This window comes from Hypomesus transpacificus, chromosome 14 (genome assembly GCF_021917145.1).
Source record: "Hypomesus transpacificus isolate Combined female chromosome 14, fHypTra1, whole genome shotgun sequence".
In the NCBI taxonomy this organism is placed as follows: domain Eukaryota; kingdom Metazoa; phylum Chordata; class Actinopteri; order Osmeriformes; family Osmeridae; genus Hypomesus; species Hypomesus transpacificus.
This window is the reverse complement of record NC_061073.1, coordinates 3876056-3888125: the sequence shown is the minus strand read 5'-3', so window position 1 is coordinate 3888125 and position 12070 is coordinate 3876056. Positions and strand designations below refer to the sequence as shown.

The 12070-nt window shown below is 40.0% G+C and overlaps 2 protein-coding genes across 16 annotated transcripts in view; one reads left to right on the top strand and one right to left on the bottom strand.

Moving 5' to 3' along the window:
- Nucleotides 1–5092, top strand: part of map1ab (microtubule-associated protein 1Ab) — a 46636-nt gene extending 41544 nt beyond the window's left edge. The window contains exons 6-7 of the mRNA XM_047034485.1: nucleotides 126–358; nucleotides 531–5092. Of these exons, the coding sequence (XP_046890441.1) occupies nucleotides 126–358; nucleotides 531–686 (389 nt within the window). The 3' untranslated portion in view covers nucleotides 687–5092. The remainder of the gene's footprint in view (nucleotides 1–125; nucleotides 359–530) is intronic.
- Nucleotides 5093–6896: 1804 nt separating this feature from the next.
- The window catches only part of LOC124476293 (inositol hexakisphosphate and diphosphoinositol-pentakisphosphate kinase 1-like), a 32125-nt gene continuing 26951 nt past the window's right edge, over nucleotides 6897–12070 (bottom strand). For 14 of the 15 annotated variants that reach the window (XM_047033339.1, XM_047033343.1, XM_047033344.1 and 11 more), the window contains 3 exons: nucleotides 10847–10984; nucleotides 10543–10641; nucleotides 6897–8258 (listed from right to left, as the gene is read on the bottom strand). In XM_047033339.1, the coding sequence (XP_046889295.1) occupies nucleotides 8164–8258; nucleotides 10543–10641; nucleotides 10847–10984 (332 nt within the window). In that variant the 3' untranslated portion in view covers nucleotides 6897–8163. The remainder of the gene's footprint in view (nucleotides 8259–10542; nucleotides 10642–10846; nucleotides 10985–12070) is intronic. The other variant, XM_047033346.1, reaches the window with a different exon arrangement.

Here is a 12070-nt window from a genome sequence, read left to right as displayed (position 1 = left end):
ATATCTAAAGTAAAGAGATGATCATCAGAGTGGATGAGACTTCAGAAAGCTCAAATTGATTTGATTTATGTCATTAGATTTTTTCATATAGAGTTCTACTGTTTTACATCTCTGTTCTCTCACAGGTTCTAACTCCCAGAAAATTAGTTCTGCCACCCCCCCTGGGCCACCTATCTATGTGGACCTGGCCTATGTGCCCAACCACTGCAGTGCCAAGAATGTGGACCAGGAGTTCTTCAAGCGAGTTCGTGCAGCCTACTACGTGGTGAGCGGGAACGACCCGGGCAGTGGAGAGCCCAGTCGTGGGGTCCTGGATGCCCTCCTCGAAGGCAAGGCCCAGTGGGGCTCCAATTTACAGGTACTTTCCAGTTTTTAGGCATGTATTGGATCTAACATGGGACTTTGTGAATATGTCATTATAACTAAACTATATTCCATGGTGATTGCAAAACTGATTGCTCAATCAAGCTACTGTTGCACAGTATTGTTGAAGTGGACTCACATTCCCATCATCCCCTTGTCTCCCTCAGGTGACGCTGATTCCTACACATGATACTGAGGTGACACGGGACTGGTACCAACAGACCCACGAAAAACAGCAGGACCTTAACATCATGGTCCTGGCATCCAGCAGCACTGTCGTCATGCAGGATGAGTCATTCCCCGCCTGCAAGATTGAGTTCTAAGTTCTGTTTTTCCTCCTCCATTCTCATCTGTGCATCGCTGGGGGTAAAGAGTTGTTCTGTTATTCTCTGTGTCCACTCACAACCTTCTCTGCTCAAGAACATTTTGCTGTCTCATTGTCAGACCATTGCATTAGCAGTAATCCTATTTTTGCTCACTGGATTCAACTCCAATGTCAGAAAGATACATTGATTTAGGGTTTAGATAATACTGTATCTGTGTTTATTATAGAGGGAATTCATGAAGCTCGCTGCTCAAATATTGTTTAATTGATGAAGAATAATTTGCATGAAAAAATACACCTATTGATCAGAGCAGCCTTCCGTTCAAACAACACCCTAATCCTAAAAGAACATCCAGTCAATCTAAAAAGTGCCATCTTTGACAATGCCTCAGTCTTTATAGCTGTGCTTGGGTTTGTGTGCCAAACAACTGCTCACAACCAAATCACAACCACCAAAATAACAAACATTGTATGTCTTAAATGCAACAGAAATAAAATCCTACAAACGGAATGAAAAATCTCCAAATTGCTAATCCAAAGGGTCAAAACAAGTGCCAAAACTCAACTAAGGTACCAGTGCTAACCATCTACAATAAAACAAAAAAATTAGGAGATTACTTGATTATTGATCTCTTGATTGTACGCACAATGTCAATGTATGATGGATAGCATTTGTCTTTGTTTCCTTGAGGCTTAAAAAAAAAAAGAAAAAAAAAAGACATTGTTTCAATTTATAGATTTGCTCATGCAAGATACAAGTCTTATACTACGATGTTTTGCTGAAGGGGTACTCTAACATACCATACTTCTGTTCCAGTACAAAAGGAATCCATGTAGCGGGTTTTGAAGTTTTAGAAGATGCCTGAAGTTTCTTGAAGATCTAGCATTTCTGAAATCTTTCCCTTGGCAGCTTGTCTGCAGCATGACGCTACGTAACAGCTTAGATCCTTAAGGAACTAGAGTGTTGATGGTGTGTGTAGATACATAGCTTTAGTGCTTGCAGTCTGCAAGTGGGGAGTATAGATGTTCAGACACAGTCTGGTTGTGTATGCTTCAGTAAATGTTATTAGAAGCCAGGGGAAGGGAAGATATTTACCATACTTTCACATTTTGGCTGGGTGTAATGATCTTTTTGAAAATGTCATCAAACAGATAAAAAAATATATTAATCGGGTCTTTGTGAGTGTATGTATTGGGGTAAAAACAATTACACAAATGAATATGTATTCATATGGATGTTGTGTTAGAAAATGAAAAAAAGATTAGAAAAAAGAAAGAAATTGAAAAATGATTGAAGTGAATGCAGTTTGTGAGTACATAGATGATGCATTTGAAATAAATGGATGCAAGAATTAGTTTTTCCAATTACATAGGCCTAACTCTGTCTTTAAAAACAATGAATGATTGATGGAAAAAAGACAGCTGTAGCAATAGTGGCTTTGCTTGTGAGATTTGGTTTTTGCAGATGAAATGGGAGTTTAGGTAATTTCTCCAGAAACTTGAAGGTGTGTTGTTCTCATGTGCCTTTTAGATGTGGTATGAAAAACAAAGTGAATTTATTGATGAATAATAAACTGCTTTAGAATAGTGGACAAATACATTTGTCTTGTTAGTCTTACATCCATGAACCCGAACGCACAGAATTGGAAAATTATTGGATGAGTACATAATGTGTAGATGTAGTTGTTGATCATCTGCATTTTGGTATCCATCCCCTACTCTGGCAGTTCAGTCAACAACATTATCAAGCAAGGTATTTTACAAAGCAGGAATGCACTATTAAGTGGGTGAAAAGGAGAGGCTCAGGGATGGGACAGGGTTTCAAGTGAGAGTGGGACAGTATTGGTAATATTCTTTATTAATAATAGGAAATAATTTATTATTGTATTATTTAAATATTTCAATTCAGAGATGGTAGCTAGAGAATGCACTAAACACATAAAAACATGTATTTCAATGCTATATTCCTGAAATGAACAAGAATTCTGGAAGTGGTATTACGCGTAGTTGTGGAACGTTGGATGTATTTGTGATTGCTTTAAAAAGACGTGTTGAAAGAACACCACAATTAGGTTTGAATGCTTTGTTAGCATGTGATCATAATATTTTTGTAAATTTTCTTGAAAAAGTGTCTTTCTGATTTGTTGCACTGCACTGTGCATTGTGTTTGAAATGGCTTTTGACTCAATATTGAGCTTCAAGAGTGGTTTGCAGAATTATATTGTTCCTATTTATTTCCAACTAAATTTCTGTTAAAAGTGTGTACCATACCAGAATTCGATGTTTAATCATTTTTTGTTAGATATAGAACCAACCCAACATGATTGTTTTTGTGTTTACATTTCTCAGTTTTGTGGCATTTCTGAAAAAGAAAGTGATCAATTATGTCTTTGAAAAACATTTAACGTCAATGTTTTTAGTGTTGTGGTTTGCAAATGTTATCAACATTAAGTTTTTGGGGATTCATATGGCCAGAGTGGGCTAGATTGGGCAGACAGGGATATTTGGACTTGTGTCTGACTCATACAGGCTCTGTGGACAGACAGACAAACAGAAGACCTGAGAGTCCTCAAACCATATTTAAGAAAACCCTTTTAGGCTGAGACATAACACTACGGTCCTCTTGTACTAGCTAAGAACTAGTGCCAATTTGTCCTTTTGCTGAACTTAGGCAAAATGCTGAAATATTGTAAGCTGCCTCAGAGCCCCAGGTCCACTCAGAGGCCTATCTACATTAAGCCCACATAAGCAACTAAGATATACGAACAACTGACACAGCTTGGATTCAATGGATTGAATGTTTTTCTTTCAGTAACAGAATAGCCAATGTCTCTTACTTTTAAATTGTTATGCACTGTGTAAACCTTAATATGCATGTCATGTTTAATACTGCACAGGCAGGCATTGGAAGGTTAGGATAGCTTTTGCACAGGTGGGGGTTCATTCACTGGGAACTTCAGATGCAAGCGATGTATTAAATAGCGAGGTATGCACAAGTTTACCCCAGTTGAGGGCTGTACGGTAAAAAATCCCATTAAGGACTTCCCACATAGGGCTAAGAGGGTTGGACAACAGAGTTTCAAAATAATGTGCTTGAATATTAAAATATTTCACTAACAATGGGTTAAAAACTGCTTATATCGAACAACGTCCTCTAACCTTTCACATGATCAATATGGACAGGCTCTTGTATCATCAATATATGGGTTTTCTGAATGTGATATTTGATGTAAACAGTAGCCCTTTCAGTAAGTATGTTTAGAGTTGAGGGGCATATTGGTGTCTTGACTCCCATTACCTGGCCTTAGGAGCAAACACTCTGGGGCCTTGGTAGATCGCTGTGAACGCTCAATACAAAATCTATGACTTAAAAAAAAAAAAAAAAGGCATAATGCACTAATGATATAATTCTTGTTTTTGAATGTAGAGTTGGTACTAGGAATGCTGCTGGGACTTCCAAACATCAATTTACTCAAATGTACTATAACTATGTCAGAGAGGATATTTATGTAACCCACGGAGAAGGATAGTATGGCATTTTGGTGGAGTTGCAGTACAGTATATCTTAACTGCAGTTGTAGTAGGTTTATGCACAGTTCTGTAATGAGATGGAACAAACTGTGACTTTCCAACTTTCAGAGTTGGGAGTCCAATACAAACAAACAGCAACACAGAAAAAGTACTAACTGCAGCTGGAACTTTTTCTTTTCCTGAATATGACTTGAAACAGAGACATCTAAAATCTAAGAAATGTACATGTACATTGATGTACTGTACACAAATATGTAAATACACCTGAACAAAAACAAACAAATCTAAATAGAAAAAAGGACTATGATGATTCTTGTGATACATTTTTCATTTGATCAGATTATCAACTATGAAGCCCTAAGCCTTGAATAAAGAGAAGTACAATGACAATTATGACTATATACAGATGAATATAAATCATCTTTCAGTTCCATTCTCCTGTCACTTGCCATTAAAGGATGAGATAATTTATACATAAATCATTACCAATCCATCTAATCTCCTCTGCATGTGATTATTTATTTAGTTATAATCCTGAATGTAATTGTTTAACTTAGGAAATACAAAAAATATAAACTAATTGCTATTTTAAAAAGGTACATTTAAATTTGAAAACAGGTAATTGTCTAATGGTACTGAGATGGCATATATAAGTTTTGGGCTGTGCTTCACTGTTTGCCCTATGGTATGTTAGGAAGATGCTTTACTGCTGTAGTTTGTTTCTTTGCTGCTGTATTACTCTTGGTTGTTATTCTTCAGTGCAATATTCAGTCTCTTACTCTCTCTTTAAATCTAATCATGCAAAACTAGAAATACTGCAGATTTATTGTTAAGGGAAACAGCCTGGTGATCAACAATAAAAGTACATTTATTGAAATCAGAACTTGGTCCTGTAAATCTTTTGACCGTCTTGGTGAATTACAAGTGTGTGTGTGTTTGCATGTAGTTGGCATAGGAGTTGCTGATTGACTTGCATAGTTTGAATTCTGTCATGATAAATGGATGTAAAGAGATTTAGGTTTCTACTCTTCACCCACATTCTATGTTCTCTCTCTCTCTTTATTTCTCTCTCACACACCCACCCACCCACACCCACCCACACACACACTACAACATGCAGAAATTGAGAGACACAGTATATGATCCTGATCCAGTAGCAGTCTCAGTACCCTAGCATGCACTGGAGTACCATCATGCTCTCCCTCTCTCTGCAGTTGGATGACCGGACCCACATATCACAAACGTTTGAAGAAAAAGCCTTCAAATGCTCCACCTCACCCCCGCCTTTCACACAACAAGGGTTGCCATGGAGACTCATTTAAAAAAGGAAGAGATTGGGGTGCGGAGGTGGCTCTAAATATCTGATTAGACACTGATGGCTGCTCGCCTAATGCCCAAATCACTGACCTACCAGTCAGTGGATCATAGAGACGTGCTGAAAGTTACTACAGTACAAGCCACTCGAGGGACCTTTGGGGACTAAAATAACAGGCATCCTGCAATCGTACAGTATGGATATCATTTACTGGATGATCATAAACAGGATTATTTTTTTCTTTGATACTCATACAAAGTAAAATTATGCGCTGATCACGAGTTGCATCTCTTAAGCTGTATCTTTAACAATTTCTTGAGTGCTGGTTGCATACAGTAGTGTATAAACATATGAAAGAGCCTTGAGGCACCCAACATCATGGTGTTTTTCAGTACAGAGATACTGAAGGGAAATAATGTCTGGCATTTGTGTGGGGAACAGCTTTGGAGAGCTGGCATAAGTTACAGTCCCTCTAGCTGTGAGCTACTGAGTAAGTGAAGGTACAAACCAAGGATTTTATTGTGTGTCAGTAAGCATGAGACAAAGAGCAGTTCATATGTGAAGTAGTGAGAGAAAAGGGTCTGGGTGAATGTGTATGTGTGTGTAACCAACAATGACGTCAGCGTTTGGCACCCTATGAGTCGGCAGATTCACAGTTCTTGTTCTTTGTAAGGCAAAGCTAAATTCCATTCAGCCACCGACTGCAAGGAAAAGTCAATTACGGACAGAGGGGAGACTGTAACCATGGCAACATGTTGAAGCAGGAGAGGATGCATGAGTCATCATTATTGTTCTAGGGGCATGAAAAGAGGTAGAGGAGAGAGATGGGGGAGAGGGGAAAGAGAGGGAGAAGGAGAATGGGAGGGAAACAAGGTAGAGAGGAGAGTGAAAGGGAATGAGAGGGAGTGGGGGAGGGAGTGAGATGGGGAGAGAGAAGGGGAGTGAGAGAGAGGGAATGAGTGGGGGGGGGGGTGAGAGAGGGAGAAAGAGTGGGGGAGGGAGTGAGTGGTGGAGAGAGACGAGTTGCAGCCAGAGCAGTGACTCAGGTGTTCAGCTGTCAGACGAAACCCTGAGTGTTTATAGAGCTAACAGAACCTCTGTCTAGACCTCACCTTGATATGGACCATTAACACAAATCCGACCCGTCTAGACCTGACATGGAGCAGGACACCTTGTACACACACACACACACACAATTCTTACCATAGGCTAGTTCAAATAGATTTGTACATTTTGCACCAGTATATTGCCAATGTATCCTACAATCACCAAGGAAGCAATTTTCCTTTTAAAAATAACAAAACAACCTTGGTGTTTATCTTCAGCAGCAGAGGCTACAAAGACAACACTACTCAAGTCAAATCTTTTGTTGACATTTAATACCACCTTAAATTACAAAAATACAACCCTCAACTTATTACATACATCTAGAAATAAAAGTATTAAATTAACAATATCTATGAATTTAAAATCAAAGGGTTTGTTCAACAGCAACCCGTACAGTACATACAGTGGAAAGTCTCTGGCCAGAGCCTTGTGAATGAGACAATCTAAAAACAAACAGAAAATAAAAGCATCTGGATTTTGTTTTGAATCATTTTGAGGTTTGTGCAAAAGATATATACTGCAATCTCCCCAAACAAACTCCTCAACCCAATAAAAAGGTTTATTACAGTCATATGTCATCAAGGACATGCCATATTTCTTAAACCTTTGATATATTATCATTTACATTGCACGTTAAAATCTCATCCAAACTTTGACATGACAGCAGATAATAGACATTTTACACAAGTTAGAGTACTCAGAGTTAACTGAGGTAGCACAAAAATGCAGTCTTGGTTTTCCCTTTAAATTCTGAAAATACGTACCAGTACTGACTGTTGAGGCACCTCCTTTGCTTGGATATTTGGCAGTTTTATGAAATACATTATGAGTATGACACATCATTTAAAAACACACAGTTGTATTTACAAACTGCAGATCAAATGCTTTGGAGACCAAACATGATATAAATGATACATTGTACCTGATCCCCTTTGTGCAACTTTCTTGGTCTACCAAATCCACTTTTATGTAATGTCATTGTAATGCACTTCCAAGCTCCTTCCCCTCCAAATCACATCAAATAAGGTTAATCAAGACCAGCACTGTCAAAAGAATAGTTTATCGCAATATTAACACAATGTGATTGATCAGCTGGCTCAAGTATTTAACTAATCATTGAATTCCATTTTACATAAACAGTGGCCTATTGTGTGTACGGTTCCATCCAACAGGATTTTGGCATGAGAAGCACTCTTGTCTCCCTTCCTTTTCACCATTCACAGTCTGAATAAAGAACATCAAGGCTGTGTCATCCAGTCCTGAGAAGATGTGCTCCCCTAGCAGTCAATCAACATGGATTGCATGTTGATTGGACAGCCAGCACAATGAGGGGAGGGTGCTGTTGCTTTAGGTCGTTTTTGTCCAATGACATGGTCCTTCCAGATCCAGTGCAAAAGCTGATTGTAGTTGATAAGGCACTGACTATGGTGTAGAAAGGCACACTGTATGGATGTATGGATGGATCTTATGTAGTCCTAGTGAATCCATAGGTTCCTTGAAAAGAAGTGGAACAGGTAAGTCTCTAATCACTGAAGCTGAACTGCACGGCTGGGTTGATCACTGTGTTGGGAGAGGAGGGACCTGCACTTGACACTGTAATGGATGAACCACTTCTGTCTTCTCACAAGCGCCCACAAACACACACACACACGCAGAAATAAATAATTAGATTGCAGTAGCCATTAGGACTGGGCGATGTATCAAATATTAGCGATAATATCGCAATAATTTTAATGAGGATGTAAAATATTGTGAATATCAAATATACAGGGAAAATGTGTCCAACCTTTTGACTGGTACTGTATATATATTAGTGGTGGGCATAGATTATAATTTTTTTATCTAGATTAATCGCACTTTAATCTTGGAATTAATATAGATTAAAATGTCTCATTTGAATTCCGCCAAGGCATGCAGAATATGTGTGCTACCCAAATAATGACTAAAAGTAAGTCTTTGAGAACGGGTAAGTTAGATTAGTTAGCTTGGCTGATAGAGCTGTGCTGACGGGCTTGCCTCGGTTACACTCAAACAGTTTGACTTCCCCTGCGCTACATCAGTGCTTGGCCCGGCATCTTCCGCATTAGCTAAGGGATGCTTTGCGTTTAGGTGGTATTTGAGACTGGAAGAACTCGTAGAGTAAACTAATTCCGCATCACACAATGTGCAAACAACCTTAGTATTGTCGAGGTTTCCAAAATACATTTTTCCTGAAGCAAACCCGGCGGCTTCATAGCTGCATCCATGTTAGCACGTGTGATGTGGTAATTTCATACACAAGGCATACACACAGGTTCGAAGATCGTTCTCGCCCCCTACAGTGCAATTCGGCTAGGTATACATCTCTAAATATCAAGGTGAAAGTCAGCATAGCTTGCGTAGTATAGACCCAGCTCCCAACCCAACTTTGACAATAGATTAACGGCGATATTGTTTTTATCGCCCGATAAGAGTCTCACGTTAACGCCGATATCGGCCCACCACTAATATATATATATATATACATAATATATATATTTACTGGTCCTTCTGTTGCTTGTGTTTTAATATCACCGTCTGGCTCCTCACACACAAACATAGACACACACAAACACACACACCGACACCATTTGTGCACATGCTCACAAAGAGCATGTGCACAAACAGAAAATTCCACGCACACAGGCACTCTCTTTTGCTCTCTTTTTGTCCTGTCACATAAGGACCTCTGCATGAATTGTGAGGTCCATTTTGTCAAGTTGCAAGTACCATGTTATGGCAACTGATTAAATTTGCAATACACATTTTGTACTTTGTAACAATAGCTGTTTTATCTAAATTGTTTTTGTTGCTTTCTAATGGGGACAAAAGAAAATAATGTTTATTTATTTATTTAAATGCAAACATATCGAGATCTATATCAAATATCGTACATTTTTTGACAATATCGAGAAATCAATTTTTATATATATATATATATATATATAGCCCAGCCCTAGTAGCGATGCACAAAGACGATATTTTTCAGTTTTTGATTGCACCACAGTATTGTCAGGCAGAGAGCTAAATAGTAAGTGGTTATTTTACTTCTCTTAAGACACACATCCTTATTAAAGATGCCCTAAAACAGTTGTCCGTTTTGACTAAATACAACAGTCTAATGGGAGAACAAACTACGTCATGGCACCGTGACTTAAAACAGAGCTCCTATTCATCTGTGGGACACTCATAACCTCCAGCATGTTTCCTAGCCCTCCCCACATGCTGTCAAAACAATAAATGGGTTATGAGGAGACAAATTAAAACAGTGGTTACAGCAACCTAGATAGTTTTGAAAGGTTCAGGGCAGGAGAAGGAGGGAGAGACAGCAAGAGATATGGAAAGAGGTGGTACGCAGCTTCGAGCAGCTGTTTCACCAATCCCCTTTAAAACGGTTGAGAGGCCAAATGAATCAATGCGTGGTCCACAGGAGACCGGACGAGGCATCTGAGGGGAGAAGGGAGGGCCTGGACGCTGACAACAATAGAGAGGAGATGTGGCACGGGGAGGGTTATTATTCCAAGCCCTACTTCACCGAAGTCTTAATTGTTAGTGTATCTACATGGCTGGTGCGCTGCAAAACCACAGGGAGTTTATTTTAGCTCGCGTGACAGATCAAGGGCTGCGTGAATGTGGGGTTTGTATGTCCATGGCTTGACAAACAGGGGAGGGGTGTGGTTAAGAGTGTTGCCATCAGGAATTAACCTCCTGTATAGGGGTGAGGTCTCAATCATCAAAAGGCACTTCCTCCTCCAATTATATCTACCCCCCAAAATGAAAATCAACATTGTCAAATAGTCACTGATTAAAACCCAAAAATGTACAGTAAAAAGGTTAGGATTAGTACAGCTAATGGAAGTGTCTATAGTGAATGTATACTCACAATGTTTGGGAGGGGGGCACGGGACAGTGGTTTCTGTGGAGGGACGGGTGTAGGTGTCCATGGAAGCCTGGCTCTGAGAGTCAAAAAGGGCGGACAGAGCTGGACACAGAAGATTTGGAAACAACACATTAAGATATACACTTACACAACAGATACGTGTGTATACTAGTTTACTGTAGTGAACCGCCACAGCAATACATTGATGGATAAACAACTGTCTATGGCAGATTAATCCAGACGTTTTGTGTAGAATGACATAGTATCTGGGTAGAGTATGTGAATGGGAGCTACGGTTTGTGCCTACCTTTCATGGTCTTGGCATGGGCCTCACTGCTGCTCTCGCACACGGCTGAAAGGAACTCATCCACCTGCTTGAGGGAGAGCGAATTGTGCAGTGTCTCGAGGGGGTAGATAGAAGGCACCATGGAGCAGCCTTCGAAGCCTGCGGTAGAAGATACACAGAGAGACAGACTTGCACCACCCCTCCATCTGAGCTGATAGGAGATGTGGTGGTGGAACTGTATCTAGGCCCCTTCCCATTCGCTAGTAATTAAACTCAACGACATCGATGTGACGTTTCCTTGTGGAATAGTGTATAGTTAAGGTTGACCCTTCAGGTGTACTGCTGCATAAGAACATGCCAAAATCAAGCAGAATCATTCTCACACAAAGATCCAAAAAGAAGATGTTGAACAGTGAAGGATTACAAAAATACATCGTAAACTCAGTACACGAGTACTGTGCATGGGTCTTGTGTGAGGAGGACAGCCTTTTGACACACACCAATGAGCCTGTTTAGCATACACTCCACAACATACAGTGCAGCCAGAAAAAGAACAACTGGATGAAGACAACAAACAAGAATATGGATTGGGTGAGGGGACGTATCCACCCATCCATCTCCAGTTTGACATGCCATTGGGCTTCCTTTCTCAACTCCTATTGTGTAGTTCCAGCGCTTACCACTACAGCCTTCTCAGACACCTTAATCACAGAGACAAAACTGCTACTTAATGAAGCAATACCTATGAAGAGAGGCCTTGACGAATTCATTAACTCCCAATTCCCTGCCTAAACTCCAGAATGAAAACAAGGTTGATGGACTTTTATTTCCCTGAATATTAGCCCCCCCCCCAAAAAAAATCTTCAGGCAGTCTTTGCAATTCAATTTCTACAAGGGAGAGTACCAGTGGAGAGCTCCTGCTGAAACTGTAAGAGTATCACTGGGGGCAGTTGTACCGTAGCACCATGAATCTGTCAGCCGAGGTCAGTGTACAACATGAGAAGGTTCCTTTTCCAAGGTCTCTGATTAAAAACTGTACGTGACAAGGACTGCATGAAGGGATGGAACAATCCTCTCTTTACAAGGACAGCGTGACTGCCTGTTTCTCTCCATCTTGCAGCCTTTTTCCTGCACCTGGGTATCAAATTGAGCCCACACGCCAGATGCAGAGGGAGCAGAAAACACTCATGCGACACGGCTATATCTGTGTATTAATTTACTTGACAGAGTAGCCGAGAAAGACAG